The sequence below is a fragment of the Procambarus clarkii genome, chromosome 9 (assembly GCF_040958095.1).
Source record: "Procambarus clarkii isolate CNS0578487 chromosome 9, FALCON_Pclarkii_2.0, whole genome shotgun sequence".
Taxonomy (NCBI): Eukaryota; Metazoa; Arthropoda; class Malacostraca; order Decapoda; family Cambaridae; genus Procambarus; species Procambarus clarkii.
In genome coordinates, this window is record NC_091158.1 from 39785709 (window position 1) to 39806557 (window position 20849).

Sequence of the window (20849 nt, forward strand, 5' to 3'; positions counted from 1 at the left end):
GAAGAATCAAGTCTAAAGATAATCATTGAAGGATTACCAGTTAAAAAATCAGCATGTGACTCGCAGAGGCTTGAAGCAGTCACAGAACAACAAATGGAAACCATTTCAAGACCTACAACGACTCACATCTTAACAGACGGATCAGTTGATCAAGAAAGAGGTTCTGCTGGGGCAGCAGTTTACACTACCAACCATGAAGCTTACTGGAGCATGAATAGTGGGTGCTCAACATTGCAAACAGAATTTTATGCCCTGAAGGAGGCCATAAACTATACAATTGAGAATAATTTACATGATGTCATCATTCATACCGACTCTAAATCTTCGCTCCAGGCATTGTTATCCAGTCAGCACAGAGATAATATACAACTCCTCACAGAAATCCAACATACAGGAAAAGAAGCCCATAATCTAGGGCTGTCAATCACCCTAAATTGGATATCAAGTCACATTGGCAGAGATGGAAATGAAAAGGCAGACTCACTAGCAAAAACTTCCACTGCTCCACCTGTTGTACAGGTTCAAATACCTCCAGTTTTTTTACAGATTATGGAGCAAATTAAGAAGAAAATACTAACTATCAATAGTCGCCACAGAGCCAACGTAGCGGAAGGAAGATTCACTGCGATATTGTACGAACAAGCCACTGGGTACTACTCTTTCAAGCCTGGCAAAAATATATCCATAGACACTGCAGTAGCCATACTCAGACTCAGACTTGGTTACAAGTGCCGCTGGGAGGTAATGAACCCATAGTTAAAGAGTGTCACATCTGTGGAACAGAAGCAGAGGCGCCACTATTGCACTACTTACTGGAATGTAAAGCTACTGAAGCCCTGCGCATCAAACTCAACATTAATCCAACGACAGCAACTGCATTTGATGCACATTCCACCGCGACTACAATGATTAGAAAAGCCGTTGAGGAATGGGACTCACTAGTGAGCATTCTGCATTCGCCATCAAGATAATGTTATTAAAACAAGACTAAAACCAGTGCACTAAAACAGAAGCGAAAAATAAACCGGGAAAACGGAGGAATCCCCACCTCCATTTAAAACTTTAACCCAAATATCACAGTTACAAGGTTATCGCGAATAACCGAAGTCAATTACGGGCTCACCATAGCCCGTGCTACATGGACACTTCGTTCTGAGTAGCTAAATCTGAAACAACAAAAACAACGTGTGCACGATGATCCTGGGACTAAGGTGGTCTGCCCCTAAGTTGACAATAGGAGGGACGTCTGTGCCGCTCACCACTTACCTCAGATCTGTCCAAACTTACTTACAGCTTTAATTTGAACTTAACTTAAATAGCAATGATAAGGATATACAAAATATATATTTGGATAATAACTCTTTTAATTAGCTTATTCGAGTTCCGCTGCTAATTAGGATGTAAATACATTCATTAATTTATATTATTTTGCGAGATAAATGTCTTAAACATATTACTTTAAGTTTCTCGGCGAACAGCAAGACATAGATGGGAAATGTATACTATTCATTCTTCAATACTTCTATTTCTCATACATCAGGCTAAGATATACACCGACAAGCATAGCTTTCTTATCACTGTATACACTAAGAGTTTGTTTAAGTTCTGGTCTGTGTTCAAGACAAAAATAATACGTGCTATGTATACTTTAGTCATTAAAGTGAATAAATTATACGTAAGTAATAATGGTGGCCTTAATAATCCTTCCGCAGGTGAAAGGCCTCGAACTCAGCACTAAAGAAAGGCATTATAAATTCTGGGGCTTCGTGCAGCTGTCAGGTGTAGAGCCATACCTGAGAGTCGCGGGAGAGCTCTTGAAAGGTTCTATACATATATTTGCCTAATACATTGCAGAAACATTCATTCACTTATATAGATAAGCCAACATGTATAGTCACACATTCACACACACACACACACACACACACACACACATATGTGTGTGTGTGCATGCAAAGTGATGGAGAAGATCGTGAGAAAAAATCTAGTAACACATCTGGAGAGAAGGGACTTCGAGACAAAGCACCAACATGGGTTCAGGGAAGGTAAATCTTGCCTTACTGGCTTCATAGAATTCTACGACCAGGTGAAAAAGATTACGCAAGAAAGACAAGGCTGGGCAGACTGCATTTTTTTGGACTGTCGGAAAGCCTTTGATACAGTCTCCCATAAGAGGCTGGTACATAAGCTAGAGAGACAGGCAGGAGTAACTGGTAAAGTGCTCCAGTGGATAAGGAAATACCTAAGGAATAGGAAGTAAAGAGTTACAGTGAGAGGGTGAGACTACAGATTGACGTAAAATCACCAGTGGAGTCCCACAGGAATCTGTACTAGTTCCTATCCGCTTTCTGATATATGTGAACGATCTCCCGGATGGTACAGACTCATTCCTCTCGATGTTTGCTGACGATGCCAAAATTATGAGAAGGATAAAGACAGAGGACTGCTTGAGGCTTCAAGAAAACCTAGACAAACTAAAGGAATGGTCAAACAAATGGTTGTTAGAGTTTAACCTAAGCAAATGTAATGTATTGAAGATAGGTGTAGGGAGCATAAGGCCAGTTACAAGGTATCATTTGGGGGATGAAATTCTACACGAGCCAGCGAGAGAGAAAGACCTGGGGGTTGATATCACGCCAGACCTGTTCCCTGAAGCCCATATCAAGAGAATAACATCAGCGGCATATGCCAGGTTGGCTAACATAAGAACGGCATTTAGACACTTGTGCAAGGAATTATTCAGAACTTTGTATACCACCTATATCAGACCAATCCTGGAGTATGCAGCCCCAGCATGGAGTCCATATCTAGGGAAGCATAGGACCAAACTGGAAAAAATTCAAAGGTTTGCCACCAGACTAGTACCCGGGCTGAGAGGTATGAGCTACGAGGAGAGACTACGGGAATTAAACCTCACGTTGCTAGAAGACAGAAGAGTTAGGGGGGATATGATCACCACGTACAAGATTCTCAGAGGAATTGACAGGGTAGATAAACACGGGCTATTTAATACAAGGGGCATACGCACAAGGGGACACAGGTGGAAACTCAGTGCCCAAATGAGCCACAGAAATATTAGGAAGATTTTTTTTAGTGTCAGAGTAGTTGACAAATGGAATGCATTAGGAAGTGATATGGTGGAGGCTGATTCCATACACAGTTTCAAGTGTAGATACGATAGAGCCCAATAGGCTCAGGAACCTGTACACCAGTTGATTGACAGTTAAGAGGCAGGACCAAAGAGCCAGAGCTCAACTTCCGCAAGCACAAATAGGTGAGTACACACAAACACACACAACACCTCCCATGACCCCTCTGACCCCACTGCATTCAAATCCATCTGCTTCATCCCACATTCCATGGACCTCCTCATCCCCTCAACCCCCAAAACCCGCCCAGCCCTCATCCCCTCAACCCCCAAAACCCACCCAGCCCTCATCCCCTCAACCCCCAAAACCCACCCAGCCCTCAACCCCCAAAACCCACCCAGCCCTCATCCCCTCAACCCCCAAAACCCGCCCAGCCTTCATCCCCTCAACCCCCAAAACCCGCCCAGCCCTCATCCCCTCAACCCCCAAAACCCGCCCAGCCCTCATCCCCTCAACCCCCAAAACCCGCCCAGCCCTCATCCCCTCAACCCCCAAAACACACCCAGCCTCATCCCCTCAACCCCCAAAACCTACCTAGCCCTCATCCCCTCAACCCCCAAAACCCACCTAGCCCTCATCCCCTCAACCCCCAAAACCCGCCCAGCCCTCATCCCCTCAACCCCCAAAACCTGCCCAGCCCTCATCCCCTCAACCCCCAAAACACACCCAGCCCTCATCCCCTCAACCCCCAAAACCCGCCCAGCCCTCATCCCCTCAACCCCCAAAACCCACCCAGCCCTCATCCCCTCAACCCCCAAAACCCACCCAGCCCTCAACCCCCAAAACCCACCCAGCCCTCATCCCCTCAACCCCCAAAACCCGCCCAGCCCTCATCCCCTCAACCCCCAAAACCCGCCCAGCCCTCATCCCCTCAACCCCCAAAACCCGCCCAGCCCTCATCCCCTCAACCCCCAAAACCCGCCCAGCCCTCATCCCCTCAACCCCCAAAACACACCCAGCCCTCATCCCCTCAACCCCCAAAACCTACCTAGCCCTCATCCCCTCAACCCCCAAAACCCACCTAGCCCTCATCCCCTCAACCCCCAAAACCCGCCCAGCCCTCATCCCCTCAACCCCCAAAACCTGCCCAGCCCTCATCCCCTCAACCCCCAAAACACACCCAGCCCTCATCCCCTCAACCCCCAAAACCCACCTAGCCCTCATCCCCTCAACCCCCAAAACCCACCTAGCCCTCATCCCCTCAACCCCCAAAACCCACCTAGCCCTCATCCCCTCAACCCCCAAAACCCACCTAGCCCTCATCCCTCTTCATCCCCTCTCCTTCCATGTGACGCCCTCCCTTACGAGGGTGGCACATGACCCCCCCCCGCCAGTGGAGTGACTGTGGGACCCCCCAACCTCTTCCTCCATTTCCTTCTTCCCCCCTTCTGCCCCAATGCCAACACCTACCCTCGGATCCCCCAAGACACCCCCTCGGATCCCCCCGGATCCCCCCGACCCCCCAGACACCCCCCGGATCCCCTCAGACCCCCCGGATCCCCAGACACCCCCGAACCCCCCAAATACCCCCCCGGATTCCCACAAACACCCCCCTGGATTCCCCAAGACACCCCCCGGATCCCTCCAGATTCCCCCAGATACCCCTTGGATCCTCCCAGACACCCCCTGGATCCCCACAGACACCCCCCGGATCCCCCCAGACACCCCCCGATCCCCCCAGACACCCCCGGATCCCTCTAAACATCCCCGGATCCCCCCAGACCCCCTCCCCCGGATCCCCCCAGATCCCCCCGGATCCCCCCAGACACCCCCCTCCCCGGATCCCCCCAGACACCCCTTGGATCCCCCAAGACACCCCCCAGATCCCCCCAGACACCCCCGGATCCTCCCAGACACCCCCTGGATCCCCAAGACGCCCCCGGGATCCCCAAGACGCCCCCGGGATCCCCCCAGACACCCCGGATTCCCCTAGACACCCCTTGGATCCACCCAGACACCCCCTGGATCCCCCAGACACCCCCCGGATCCCCCCAGACACCCCCCGATCCCCCCAGACACCCCCGGATCCCCCCAAACATCCCCGGATCCCCCCAGACCCCCCCGGATCCCCCCAGATCCCCCCCGGATCCCCCCAGACACCCCCCCCGGATCCCCCCAGACACCCCCTGGATCCCCCAAGACACCCCCCAGATCCCCCCAGACACCCCCGGATCCCCCCAGACACCCCCTGGATCCCCAAGACGCCCCCGGGATCCCCCCAGACACCCCCAGATTCCCCTAGACACCCCTTGGATCCCCCAGACACCTCCCGGATCCCCCCAGACACCCCCCCGGATCCCCCCAGACAACCCCCTGAATCCCCAAGACACCCCACCGGATCCCCCCAGGCATCCACCAAACCCCCAGAAAAAGGGCAAAATCTAGTAAAAGAGTTTCCATGAAGAATCTCAAGGTTTGGTACACCAATGCTGATGGGGTATCTAATAAAGCAGACGAGATAAAAGAAAGAGTGAGTGAGGCAGATCCTGACATGGTTGCAATAGTGGAAACTAAAATAAATGACATGATCTCAGATGCAATCTTTCCAGAGGGGTACCAGGGGATAAGAAAAGAGAGGACAAAGAGACAGGGAGAGGGAGTGGCACTCCTAATAAAGCAGAAATGGAAGTTTGAAGACCTGGGAAATCGGGTTACCAATGAGAGCACAAGCTTCATACATGGAACTCTGACAGTAGATGGGAGAAAGATTGTGATCTTGGTAATCTACAATCCCCCTCCAAACAGTAGAAGACCCAGGCAGGAGTATGATGACAACAACAAGGCATGCATAGATGAACTGCAGAAGGCAGCAACACTAGCCCACAGAATGAGAGCGAAACTGCTGGTCATGGGGGACCTAAATCAGAGAGAGATAAATTGGGAATCAAGGAATCCCCATGGAGGGGACGAAAACGGGGGGAAGGGGGGCGAAGTTAGTAGATGCTATAGACAGGAATTTCCTAACACAACATGTGTAGGAAGACACAAGGGAAAGAGGAGGAGATGCACCGAGCCTATTAGACCTGATTTTCACCCAGAACGTAGAAGACATTGAGAATTTGGAGCACGAAATACCTCTAGGGGTCAGCGACCATTGTGTCTTAGTCTTTGACTACATGATGGAATTCAGACTTGTGACCATCGGACAAGAGATCAGGGAAAATTAGAGTTGACTACAAGAAAGGGGACTATAGGAGGATAAGGGACTATCTGGGTGAAGTGTAGTGGGAGGAAGAAATTAGAGGAAAAACAGTCCAAGATATGATGGACCTAGTCATACAGAAATGCCAGGAGCCCGAAGAAAGATTTATACCAACAGTAAAGGGAAAAAATAAGAAGGAATATAATAACCCATGGTTTAATAGACAATGTCAGGAAGCAAAAATGGCCAGTAGGCGGGAGTGGAGGAAGTACAGAAGACAAAGGAAAGATGACAACAGGATCAGCTGCAACAGATCTAGGAACGATTACATTAACATACGACGAACATCGGAGAGGGACTATGAGGGATATTGCGATCAAATAAAAAGCACAACCTAAGTTACTACACAGCCATATAAGAAGAAAAATGTCGGTGAACGATCAAGTGACAAGACTAAGGAAAACAGAGAGGGCATGTACTGAAAGTGACAAGGAAATGTGCGAGGCTCTGAATACCAGTTTCCATGGATTATTCACTACCGAGCCTGAACAGCTCCCATTGTTAGAAGAGATTACCCTAGATGAAAGACTATTAGATATAGAGGTGACAGCAAAGGAGGTAATGCAACAGTTGACAACACAGGAAGCAACTAAAGCAGTTGGACCAGACAAAGAATCACCGTGGATACTAAAAGGAGCAGCGCAGGCCCTCAGCGTGCCTCTGGCAATGATCTTTAATGAGTCACTTATATCAGGAGAATTACCCAGTTGCTGGAAGAAGGCAAATGTCGTGCCGATCTTCAAGAAAGGTGATAGGGAGGAGGCACTTAACTATAGACCCGTATCACCGACAAACATCCCCTGTAAAATACTGGAAAGAATAATTAGGCTACGACTGGTTGCACACCTGGAGTACGTTAGGTTTGTGAACAAACATCAACATGGGTTCTGGAAAGGGAAATCGTGCCTAACAAACCTTTTGGAATTCTATGATAAAATAACGAGGATAAGACATAACAGAGATGGTTGGGCACACTGCATATTTCTGGACTGCCAAAAAACCTTTGATACAGTACCACACATGAGACTCCTGTTCAAACTCGAGAGGCAGGCGGGGGTGGGAGGAAAGGTCCTAGCATGGATAAGGAACTACCCAACAGCAAGGAGCCAAAGAGTTACGGTGAGGGGCGAGAAATCGGACTGGCGAACTGTGACGAATGGAGTACCACAAGGGTCGGTGCTGGGACCAATTCCATTTCTAGTATATGTTAACGACATGTTTACAGGAGTAGAGTCCTATATGTCGATGTTCGCAGATGACGCAAAGTTGATGAGAAGAGTTGTGACAGATGAGGATTGCAGGATCCTCCAAGAGAACCTGAGTAGGTTGCAGAGATGATCACAGAAATGGCTACTGGAGTTCAACACGAGCAAATGTAAAGTTATGGAAATGGGATTAAGAGATTGGAAACCAAAGGAACAGTACACAATGAAAGGGAACTGCCTACCTGTGACGAAGCAAGAAAGAGACCTGGGCGTGGACGTAACACCTAATCTATCTCCTGAAGCACATATAAATAGGATAACGACAGCAGCGTACTCTACACTGGCAATAGTTAGACCATCATTCAGAAACCTAAGTAAGGAGGTATTTAGGGCGCTTTACACTGCCTACGTGAGGCCAGTTTTAGAGTATGCCGCCTCATCATGTAGTCACCATCTGACTACAGGAAGTACTCTGCCCACGGGGAACTGAAGTCCGGCCCTGCTGGAGCGAGACTTTGACTTGCCCTTCACTATAGCAATACAGAAGCAACTTGACGATACGAAGCCAAGAGTTGTGGACAATTACCCTCACTCAGCCACGTCTGACAAACAACTAACCAATCCTATAATGCAGGTGAGGGAAGTAACAGTGAACGAGCCTTGACGAGCCGTCGTAGCAACAGGGCTCCCTCACTCAGCTTGCCTGTGCCAGGTGTCCTCACGATTAGTTTAATGTTTAAAAGAAGAAAAATATTATTTCTGTTGTGTCGTTGTGTGACAGTGGTGCTCTGACCCCTGACCTGCTGCGTCTTGGGACCTAAAATCGATGGCTCTCACTCCCTGGGGATACTCTGGGGAGAGTGACGCCTATCAGTACATTTGTTACTGTTGTGTGTTTCTCCCATTAGAAGGGTTCAAAAGAAGACAATGTATGTGGAGAATGTGATATAAACACGTAACAGTGGCGCAGTTTGTTGATAAATTAGTTATTTTCACTGTGCTTTCTTTGTTTTGATACTGTTAGTAAGTATGATCTGAACGCAGGGAGAGATCTGTATTAGCACTTGAATGATGGAATATAGTGTTAATATCAGGGTTTTAGCTGTCCACTTAAGGAAAAGCAGAACATTTGGAAACAACGTCAATATCCTTACTTCCAGTCATTAGAAAAATATTTCAAACATCTTTCATTCAAACGATAGACATTCACACTCTTCCTCTTGCTTCCAGTGCTGTTGGTGTCTACTCTATTTACTGTTTGTCTTCTCTTCTCCAATGCTTTAGTGAATTTGGCAGTACTCTACAGGACAAACGTAAGGAACAGAAAAGAAGTGTTAAGTCTGCAGACACAAACAATGCTCCCGTCTGTCACGTTAGGGACTCTAATCATCCTATAGATTGGTCTTCTTCTAACATAATCTTTTCTGCCTTCTCACTTCCCAGACGCTATCTTGTCGACTCTGCTCTGATACACAACGTACCCAAAACGAACCTTAGTTCTGGCTTGTTTAGTGTTGATTTTTTCACAGTACATACTTAAATGTTCTCATCTTTTTGACCCACGTGATCTGACTTAAGCTTTGCCGCCCTCTGTCCACTCTTTTCCTTCCATCTCGTGTGTTATTAAGTTTTATCTATTTACCATTTGACCTCTTGCAGTTTGAATTTTTTTATAATAACTTCTTATCCACCCTTACTATATCCGATTCTCTCATTGTATCATTTTATCTTATTCTTTCCTTTCATCTTATTCTTACCTTCATCCTAAATCTTACCTTCATCTTACTCATACCTTTCAAAGTCATTTTCTAACCTTTCATATTATTTGTATTCTTACCTTTCATCTTGCCCTTACATATTGCTTTCTCTTACATGCTTCTTACTTTGCGTCTCACTTTCTTGCCTTATTTATGTCTCTTTCACTCCACTTCGATTACCGGACTTGGTAGTGGTCCGGGGCTCACCGAAATGTCTTCGTTTCTGAATTTTCTGATGTGTGGTTTGGTCATCACGGTGCTGTTTAACATTGTCTTCAACATTGTTTAACAGTTCCTTGAAAAAAGAAGCAGGTTTCATCATTTTGTTTATATAATAAACTTACACAAGTATTGTGTAAATTTTAAATAATAAAATGTAAGCTTAAATGATACACTTACACGAGTATTGTGACCAGTATTAAACGGGTCACTTAATTCAGGAAACCAATTCTTCAGTACTTCCGTTGGAATTAGCAGTATTGGGGTGAGCATGTAACTGAGGACCCTCGAGAGTGACTGAGGTTGACACTCAACCTCATCAAAGGTTGACTATCTCTCAAGGGTGAGTCTGAGTGCTGCTCACCTCATACCGGAGAGCTGGAGTGTGAAGGCTCAAGTCCAAGTTAAAACTTTGGGTCATTTTGCAGATCAAAGATTCTCTCTAATTAGATCCAGGTGACAATGGATGGTGTACGTCCTTGACAAGTAAAACACCAGCTGTGCTTTCCTGTCAGTGGATGAAGTTCCTCCAGAAACATGTAGTTAATTGTATATTCACTCTAGATCTTCCTGAAAAGTTGTGGTCCAGCTTGGTGCTCACTGTCCCGAAGCAAAGGAGTGTGCTGCATCCTTCCCATTGAAGGATGAATTCATTAACCGTGTTTTCAACTAGTTTAGGGACCTAATTAGCACTGCAAGCCATCCATATTAATCCTTCCATCACGCGTTATTTATTTTATAACGATTCCAGATTAGGTCAAGGAGTATATCTAATGATTTCGGAATTACGTTCGACACATTCTGGTCCACATGTATGTGGTTTCGTCACTGGTACCACCTGGGAACTGCCACTTTCTCGCCATTCCAGGCGCTCATTTGTCTGTTTCCACGAAATTCAGTCAAATAAGTTCATTGTGTCACTGAATTGCTTACATGGACCTTGTCATTACATATTTTTTTTAGAATTCGATACTAAAATAGTCAATTCATCAAATTATATCCTTGTCAAATCTTTTTGATCAGTTTGATCAAAGTGAGTTAAGTTGTCCATGCTTCTCATATTTTCTTCTTTAGTACTCTTTCCGTTGTCTTGTGTGAAGGCCTTAACAACATTTATTACCCCTTTTTACTTACTAGAATTTGTATCAAAGTGCGAGAACAAACAATGAACTGCAAGTAATCAATATACACGTTTCATAATCAAATAGAAAAAAATTAACTGCATACAATTAATTTTGTTTATCTATATAAATAAAAATGTAAATCCTAGTTTGTTGAAAACTATCTAATCTTCGAAAGTTCTTCACCAATTGTTTTACAATTTTCACACAACGTTCCATTCGCATCCGAGCGGGTTTTTATATACATACTATATAGATGTCGCGTCTTTGACGGAAAAAAAAACATGTTTAAAAAAACCTGTGTTTTTCATGTGAGGGAAATCTTCGAAACCTCAAAACCGATTGCTTTGAAATTTTGACACAACGTTGCATTCGAATAGGAGCATGTTTTTATATACCAACTATATATATGCCTCACCTGTGACAGGAAAAAACGTTTTTTTTTAAATAGCGCCATCTGTTGCTCGAAAGAGCAACACTCACTATACTAAATATGTTACAATTCCATTTCAGTGTTTACGATTGCATTGCCAAATTAATTTTTCATAGATTTATATTTATTTTTAATTTTATTTAATTTTTTTATGTGACATTACATTGGAATTGAGCTGTGTTGTTTACCTTACCGTTCATTTTGTGAGTATAAGAATACATGCCACACCTGTGACAGGTAAAAACATTCTTTTTTTAAGAAATAGCATCATCTTTTGCACGGAAGAGCATAACACGCTGTACTAAATATGTTACGATTCCATTTCAATGTTTACGATTTCATTGATAAATTGAATTTTCATAGATTTCGATTTATTTTTAATTAATTTAATTATTTTGTGTAACATTGCGTTGGAATTGAGCTGTGTTGTTTACCATACCTTTCATTTCATTAGTATATTCTATTTTGTTATTTTTTATTTATTTCATTTCGTTTTTTATTTTTTTTCTTATATTTCAGTAAAGGGAACATCAGATCATTTGATGTTCCCAATTTCCTGATGGGAACATCAGATCATTTGGGAATGCATCGGATGAGGGAGTAGGGGATTGTGGGAAGAACGAGGAGACAGGGGAAGGGGGTAATGGTGTGGAGGACAAGGGGACAGGGTAAGGACGAGGGAGCAGGGGTGGGAGAAATAATGGGGAGGACGAGGGGACGGGGGAAGTGGGAGATGGTGGGGAGGACGAGGGACGGTGGAGTGGGGAATGGTTTAGAGGACGAGGGGATGCTGGAGTGGGGGATGGTGGGATGGACAATGGAATCGGGTGGGGGTAATGGTGGGGAGGACGAGGGGTCAGGGAAATGGGGAATGGTTGGGAGGATGAGGGAACGGGGGAGTGAGGAATGGTTGGGATGACGAGGGGAGGGTGGTGGGGGGGGTGGAGAGGACTGGGAGACAGAGAAAGGTTGCTGCAGCTCACCAATACACATGCGTTGCTGAGCCACAGCAACACGTGGCTGGGTTCAGCTAGAATTTTAATATATATTTTCCGCGTTTGAAAAATATTTTACAAAAGTACTGATAGACTTTAGGGAGTTTTACTTTAGGGAGCCGGTCGGCCGAGCAGACAGCACGCGGGACTTGTGATCCTGTGGTCATGGGTTCGATCCCAGGCGCCGGCGAGAAACAATGGGCAGAGTTTCTTTCACCCCATGCCCCTGTTACCTAGCAGTAAAATAGGTACCTGGGTGTTAGTCAGCTGTCACGGGCTGCTTCCGGGGGTGGAGGCCTGGTCGAGGACCGGGCCGCGGGGACACTAAAGCGCCGAAATCATCTCAAGATAACCTCAAGATAGAGAACTGTAATTTATTTAATTGAATTAACGTATGATTTCTTATATAGTCGTTTTATATGAATATTTAAGCAAGACTTGATGTGTTCACTCCATAATGAACAGAATCGTGTGTTGATCACAATAATGTATGGTTTAATTAAACGCCAGAGATATAATTTCCATATCCTAATATATATATATATATATATATATATATATATATATATATATATATATATATATATATATATATATATATATATATATTTATGATCGATGTTCCCTTCGGGAATCTTAATTTTAAGATGAATAGGAAAACCAGGGGATATACTGAACATCTTGTATCAGAATCTTTACTTTAAAAAACATAACGTTTCGAATACTTCTCGTATTCATCATCAGATCTAAAAGAAAAAACAGAAATCACAATCAAATAACTGGTAAACAAAGAACTCATACTGAATATAATTGCCTATCAAAGAAAGGAAAAAGCTTAAAAAACAAAACACTTAAGCGCACTTAAAGTGATCAATACAAATAAAACTTATTAACTGTCACATATATTAAAACTAATTTAAAATCCATTAAACTACAAGATGAAATTTATAACTACTAAAACAAACCATTCCATTAAACTTACGTGAAGTGATCAGAAGTGAAACTTGATACCTAACACATAGATACTAAACACTATAAAAATATTTTTATAATGAATACAAATCTACAAAAAATGTATGTAAAATACAAACAGAATAAACGAGAATTATAAAGTACTAACCAAAATCTTATAAAAAACTCAAATATTAAATAAAATTAAATACCAAAAAATGTATTATATATCCTAAATAAAAGATTATTTTAATGTACAGTGTTAAGACTTGAAATAAGTAAGAAAGGGCAAAGACATGGTAAACTAAACAACATTAAACTACCAAAATAAACTAAAAATCAAATTACAGGGCCTACTGTGCACTATACAGTGTACAATTGAACAGCTGAAAGGTAGCTATTTAACAGAGGCCGCAGCTCCTTTATATATAAGGATTCCATTACTCTCAAATCTGACTGGCCATTCATACAAGTGTCCAGAATTTTAAAATCAGATTCCAGCAGAGAATGATCAAACTCATAACAATGGTTTCTAATCTCCGAAAATGCTGGTTTAGACAATGGTAATCCAGTCCTAAAAGATAATCCCCGGTGCTCAAGTATCCTAATCTTAAAGTTCCGAATGGAACTCCCGACATATCCAGCATTACAGCTGGAACAATTATACATATATACGACATTTGAGCACAAGCGGGTAGGCACTTTATCTTTAAATTTAAAATAAGAGCCTATGGTATTTGTGTTGACAAAAATAAATCTAAAGTCTACTTGAGGATAACACTGCTGCAACAGTCTCCTCAAACGACTCCTTACAGAAAAGCTAATACTGCCATAAAATGGTAATTTAATATAAAACATAACGTTTCGAATACTTCTTGTATTCATCATCAGATCTAAAAGAAAAAACACAATTCACAATCAAATAGCTGGTAAACAAAGAACTCATACTGAATATAATTGCCTATCAATTATATAATTTTTCTTTTAGATCTGATGATGAATACGAGAAGTATTCGAAACGTTATGTTTTTTAAAGTAAAGATTCTGATACAAGTTGTTCAGTATATCCCTGGTTTTCCTATTCATCTTAAAATTAAGATTCCCGAAGGGAACATCGATCATAAATATTTTATTAAAACGATATGGAAGACCTACAGTTACGTTATACAGAAGAATAGAGAAAGTGGATTTCGCAGTTAAGAAGGCTCACTTGGATTTGGAATTTCTACAAACCTGTAAGGCGCATCGTTTGGTCCCAAGATTCCTCAGGTTTAAAGTGTATTCCGACAAATTTGCGTTGACAAGTGAATATAATTCTTGGTTATTAAGATTGTTGGACTTTGAAATATCTGAAAAGCAGAAGCGGGTAAATAAGCTGAAAAGTGAATTGCACGTGAACTTGGAGAAATTCAAGATCTTGGTTTCCTGGGTTGATTTTGCATCTTTAAAATGTAAATATGAAAATTATAATGAAAAAAGGGTTGAAAAATGTAGACTTATTCACGAGAAGAAATTGCGTAACTTGGGTATACCTTCATTTAATTCGGTGGACCCTGATAAGGTGGTTTTCAATTTTTCAAAGAGAGTTCTGTCTCCCATTGAGAAAGAACTTCTCTCTCTAGGGTTAGACTTCGGGTTGACGTGTAAAAAACTTAAATTTGTTTATCATTTTTTTTAGGTTTTGAGCGGTTATGCAACACATTGAAAACTTGTACCCTAAGGACTGGTACAAATTATAGTTGGACCAATATCATCAGTACTGTTTCCTCCTTAGCACATGAAGTCTATAATGACTTTAGTAAATATAGATCTACATTACCTCCTTTTGACAAAAGGAAATTGGAGTGTATTAATGGCTTAAAGAACGATAGGAGTATTTGCATTACCAGGCCAGATAAAGGTAGGGGTATAGTGGTTTTGGACAAGTTAGAGTATGTGAATAAGGTTGAAAGGTTGTTAGAAGACCCCTCTAAATTTACGTTGGTTGATATAGACCCATTCTCGTATATTTTGAAATGTGAGGATAAACTGAATAGAGTTTTAAGAAGTTTGAAAGACTCTCTTTTCGATTATACTAAATTACTTGCAACTGGCTCTAAGCCTGGCATCTTATATGGGTTACCTAAAGTTCATAAAACAGGTATACCGATTCGTCCTATTTTATCAGCGATTAGCACTTTTAATTATAAACTGGCTAAGTTTCTGGTTCCATTATTAGAACCATTAACGCATAATGAATTTACTGTGAGAAATTCTCAGGATTTTGTAAAAGAACTTTCCTCTTTAAATTTTGAGTTCCCAACTATAATGGCCAGTTTCGATGTTGAATCACTTTTTACTAATATTCCTCTGTTGGAAACCATTGATATCTGTGTAAGTCAATTATTTGCTGACACTAACTTAGTGTCTGGATTTTGTAGTAAAATATTCAGACGGCTGTTAGAAATAGCAGTTAAAGACTCCATCTTTATGTTTAAAATTATTTATTATAAATAAATTGATGGAGTAGCAATGGGGTCTCCTTTAGGTCCTGCACTGGCTAATGCTTTTTTGAGTTTTCACGAAATAAATTGGCTTGATAATTGTCCTTCGGCCTTTAAACCAGTCTTGTACAGGAGATATGTAGATGACACTTTTTTGTTGTTTAGGGACCAGTGTCATATTGAGAAATTTAGAGAGTATCTTAATGCACAACATAGTAATATACGTTTTACTGCAGAGTGTGAAGTTGATAATTCATTGTCGTTTCTTGATGTAAAAGTGAATAACCTCAATGGGTTCAACACTAATGTTTTTAGGAAACCAACCTTTACTGGTTTAGGTTTAAATTTTAATTCCTTTGTTCCTGATATTTTTAAGAAAAATGCTATTAACACTCTACTGAATAGGGCCTTTGTTTTATGTTCTAATTGGAATAACTTTGATCAGGAAATTAATTTTCTTGTGAAATTTTTTTCAAATAATGGTTATCCTTTGCATATGGTTTATACCTTTATAAGGAATTTCTTAAATAAGAAGTTTCACCCATCGTGTAGGATTACTACAGTGGAAAGGGATCTTAAATATATTAAATTACCATTTTATGGCAGTATTAGCTTTTCTGTAAGGAGTCGTTTGAGGAGACTGTTGCAGCAGTGTTATCCTCAAGTAGACTTTAGATTTACTTTTGTCAACACAAATACCATAGGCTCTTATTTTAAATTTAAAGATAAAGTGCCTACCCCCTTGTGCTCAAATGTCGTATATATGTATAATTGTTCCAGCTGTAATGCTGGATATGTCGGGAGTTCCATTCGGAACTTTAAGATTAGGATACTTGAGCACCGGGGATTATCTTTTAGGACTGGATTGCCATTGTCTAAACCAGCATTTTTGGAGATTAGAAACCATTGTTATGAGTTTGATCATTCTCTGCTGGAATCTGATTTTAAAATTCTGGACACTTGTATGAATGGCCAGTCAGATTTGAGAGTAATGGAATCCTTATATATAAAGGAGCTCCTGCCTCTGTTAAATAGCTACCTTTCAGCTGTTCAATTGTACACTGTATAGTGCACAGTAGGCCCTGTAATTTGATTTTTAGTTTATTTTGGTAGTTTAATGTTGTTTAGTTTACCATGTCTTTGCCCTTTCTTACTTATTTCAAGTCTTAACACTGTACATTAAAATAATCTTTTATTTAGGATATATAATACATTTTTTGGTATTTAATTTTATTTAATATTTGAGTTTTTTATAAGATTTTGGTTAGTACTTTATAATTCTCGTTTATTCTGTTTGTATTTTACATACATTTTTTGTAGATTTGTATTCATTATAAAAATATTTTTATAGTGTTTAGTATCTATGTTTTAGGTATCAAGTTTCACTTCTGATCACTTCACGTAAGTTTAATGGAATGGGTTGTTTTAGTAGTTATAAATTTCATCTTGTAGTTTAATGGATTTTAAATTAGTTTTAATATAAGTGACAGTTAATAAGTTTTATTTGTATTGATCACTTTAAGTGCGCTTAAGTGTTATTTTTTTAAGCATTTTCCTTTCCTTGATAGGCAATTATATTCAGTATGAGTTCTTTGTTTACCAGTTATTTGATTGTGATTTCTGTTTTTTCTTTTAGATCTGATGATGAATACGAGAAGTATTCGAAACGTTATGTTTTTTAAAGTAAAGATTCTGATACAAGATGTTCAGTATATCCCTGGTTTTCCTATTCATCTTAAAAATATATATATATACAGTATATATATATATATATATATATATATATATATATATATATATATATATATATATATATATATATATATTATTAAATATGACCGAAAAAGTAAGATTAATAATTCTAACACGAATTTTCTCGATCTTTCTTACGTTTCTTTTCACTGTTGATGGTAATTCAAAGATCAATTCTCCAAAATTCATTTTTATTTCTAGTCTGACGCGACACTTGAGCGTGTTTCGTAAAACTTATTACATTTTCAAAGACTTTAGTTTACAAACACACAACTGAAACTGAATAGAGCTTACACATCTTCGATTTTATATCTACATTTGGGTGAGGTGGATGAGGTGAAAACAAACTTTCAACAATGGGTATTGAATGGGTATTAAATTCAAACACAAGACAGAACACGAAACAATGGGTATTGAATGGAAGTAATTGTAGAAAGCCTATTGGTCCATATTTCTTGATGCTTCTATATTGGAGCGGAGTCTTGAAGTGGGTAGAATATAGTTGTGCATTAATTGGGTGTTGATTGCTGGTGTTGACTTCTTGATGTGTAGTGCCTCGCAGACATCAAGCCGCCTGCTATCGCTGTATCTATCGATGATTTCTTTGTTGTTTGCTAAGATTTCTCTGGTGATGGTTTGTTTGTGGGAAGAGATTATATGTTCCTTAATGGAGCCCTGTTGCTTATGCGTCGTTAAACGCCTGGAAAGAGATGTTGTTGTCTTGCCTATATACTGGGTTTTTTTGAGGCTTACAGTCCCCAAGAGGGCATTTGAAGGCATAGACGACGTTGGTGTCTTTTAAAGCGTTCTGCTTTGTGTCTGGAGAGTTTCTCATGAGTAGGCTGGCCGTTTTTCTGGTTTTATAGTAAATCGTCAGTTGTATCTTCTGATAGATATAGAAGCATCAAGAAATATGGACCAATAGGCTTTCTACAATTACTTCCATTCAATAACCATTGTTTCGTGTTCTGTCTTGTGTTTGAATTTAATACCCATTCAATACCCATTGTTGAAAGTTTGTTTTCACCTCATCCACCTCACCCAAATGTAGATATAAAATCGAAGATAAGTAAAGCTCTATTCAATTTCAGTTGTGTGTTTGTAAACTAAAGACTTTGAAAATTTAATAAGTTTTACGAAACGCGCTCAAGTGTCGCGTCAGACTAGAAATAAAAATGAATTTTGGAGAATTGATCTTTGAATTACCATCAACAGTGAAAAGAAACGTAAGAAAGATCGAGAAAATTCGTGTTAGAATTATTAATCTTACTTTTTCGGTCATATTTAATAATATATGTCTACAGGAAAGACTGCTACCAAAATATACTAATATACTAATATATATATATATATATATATATAATATTTTGGTAGCAGTCTTTCCTGTAGACATATATTATTAAATATGACCGAAAAAGTAAGATTAATAATTCTAACACGAATTTTCTCGATCTTTCTTACGTTTCTTTTCTCTGTTGATGGTAATTCAAAGATCAATTCAAAGATCAAGAATTGATCTTTGAATTACCATCAACAGTGAAAAGAAACGTAAGAAAGATCGAGAAAATTCGTGTTAGAATTATTAATCTTACTTTTTCGGGCATATTTAATAATATATATATATATATATATATATATATATATATATATATATATATATATATATATATATATATATATATATATATATATATATATATGTCGTACCTAGTAGCCAGAACTCACTTTTTGGCCCACTATGCAAGGCCCGATTTGCCTAATAAGCCAAGTTTTCCTGAATTAATATATTTTTTCTAATTTTTTTCTTATGAAATGATAAAGCTACCCATTTCATTATGTATGAGGTCAATTTTTTTTATTGGAGTTAAAATTAACTTAGATATATGACCGAACCTAACCAACCCTACCTAACCTAACCTAACCTATCTCTATAGGTTTGGTTTGGTTAGGTAGCCGAAAAAGTTAGGTTAGGTTAGGTTAGGTAGGTTAGGTAGTCGAAAAACAATTAATTCATGAAAACTTGGCTTATTAGGCAAATCGGGCCTTGCATATTAGGCTGAGAAGTGCGTTCTGTCTACTAGGTACGACATATATATATATATATATATATATATATATATATATATATATATATATATATATATATATATATATATATATATATATATATATATATATATTTAGTATATTTTGGTAGCAGTCTTTCCTGTAGACATATATTATTAAATATGACCGAAAAAGTAAGATTAATAATTCTAACCCGAATTTTCTCAATATTTCTTATGGTTCTTTTCACTGTCAATGGTAATTGAAAAATCAGTTCTCCAAAATTCATTTTTATTTCTAGTCTGACGCGACACTTGAACGCGTTTCGTAATTACTTATTACATTTTCAAAGACTTTAGTTTACACACACACAGCTATAACCTGCAAACACTAAAACAGATTTCTTTCTATGCTATAATTCAAACGGCTTTTCATTTTATATACCTGCATTTGGGTGAGGTGATATGTTACAACATTTTTGGATGAGGTGAAAACAAACTTTCAACACAAGATATCGGGTGATATTGGGTAAAGTTAAAGGGAAAGAATGGAAGTAAATGCAAAGGGCCTATTGGCCCATATTTCTTGATGCTGCTATATTGGTGCGGAGTCTTCAAGTGGGTAGAATATAGTTGTGCATTAATTGGCTGTTGATTGCTGGTGTTGACTTCTTAATGTGTAGTGCCTCGCAGATATCAAGCCGCCTGCTATCGCTGAATCTATCGATATATATATATATATATATATATATATATATATATATATATATATATATATATATATATATATATATATATATATATCACTAAGAACTCTTTGACCCGGCCAGGATTCGAACCCATGCCGTCTAGGACCACCCCTAAACTGGCCAGATCAAAGAGTTCTTAGTGATCTATGGCTTGCGCGTTCATGCAGCTTTCTCATATATATATATATATATATATATATATATATATATATATATATATATATATATATATATATAATATGCAAACAAGCCTGAATGGTCCCTAGGACTATATGCAACTGAATATTCACACCCCAGAAGTGACTCGAACCCTTACTTCCAGGAGCACTCTGCTTGCGTACAGGATCCCTTAACTGCTCAACCAACAGTTCGACCAGCAGTTTTTGTGTTCCTCAGGTGTGCCCCAAAGAATGAGGTGATTTGATAAAATACCATGCACAAGATTACCAACCGAGTGCCGGCGGGGGGATGGAAATAACCTCGGCTACCATCCTCTTTTGTTCGGTCGTGTTGGTCGAGTGGTTAAGGGATCCTGTACGCCAGTAGAGTGCTCCTGGCAGTATGGGTTCGAGTCACTTCTTGGGTGTGAGTTCTCAATTTTATATATATATATATATATATATATATATATATATATATATATATATATATATATATATATATATATATATATATATATATATATCCACATATCCATCTTCCTGCCCCTGTCCACAACATGTATAGGTATATGGTCGGCTAGGTGTTGGCTGCCAGGTCCGACCACCATAGCCTACTCTGCCAATTTA

General features: G+C 40.0%; 1 protein-coding gene across 1 annotated transcript in view; it reads left to right on the forward strand.

Annotated features, from left to right (window-relative positions):
• Nucleotides 1–6717: 6717 nt before the first annotated feature.
• The window catches only part of LOC138362905 (AP-3 complex subunit beta-1-like), a 63231-nt gene continuing 49099 nt past the window's right edge, over nt 6718–20849 (forward strand). Inside the window, exon 1 of the mRNA XM_069321482.1 lies at nt 6718–7099. Coding sequence (XP_069177583.1) covers nt 6718–7099 — 382 coding nt within the window. The remainder of the gene's footprint in view (nt 7100–20849) is intronic.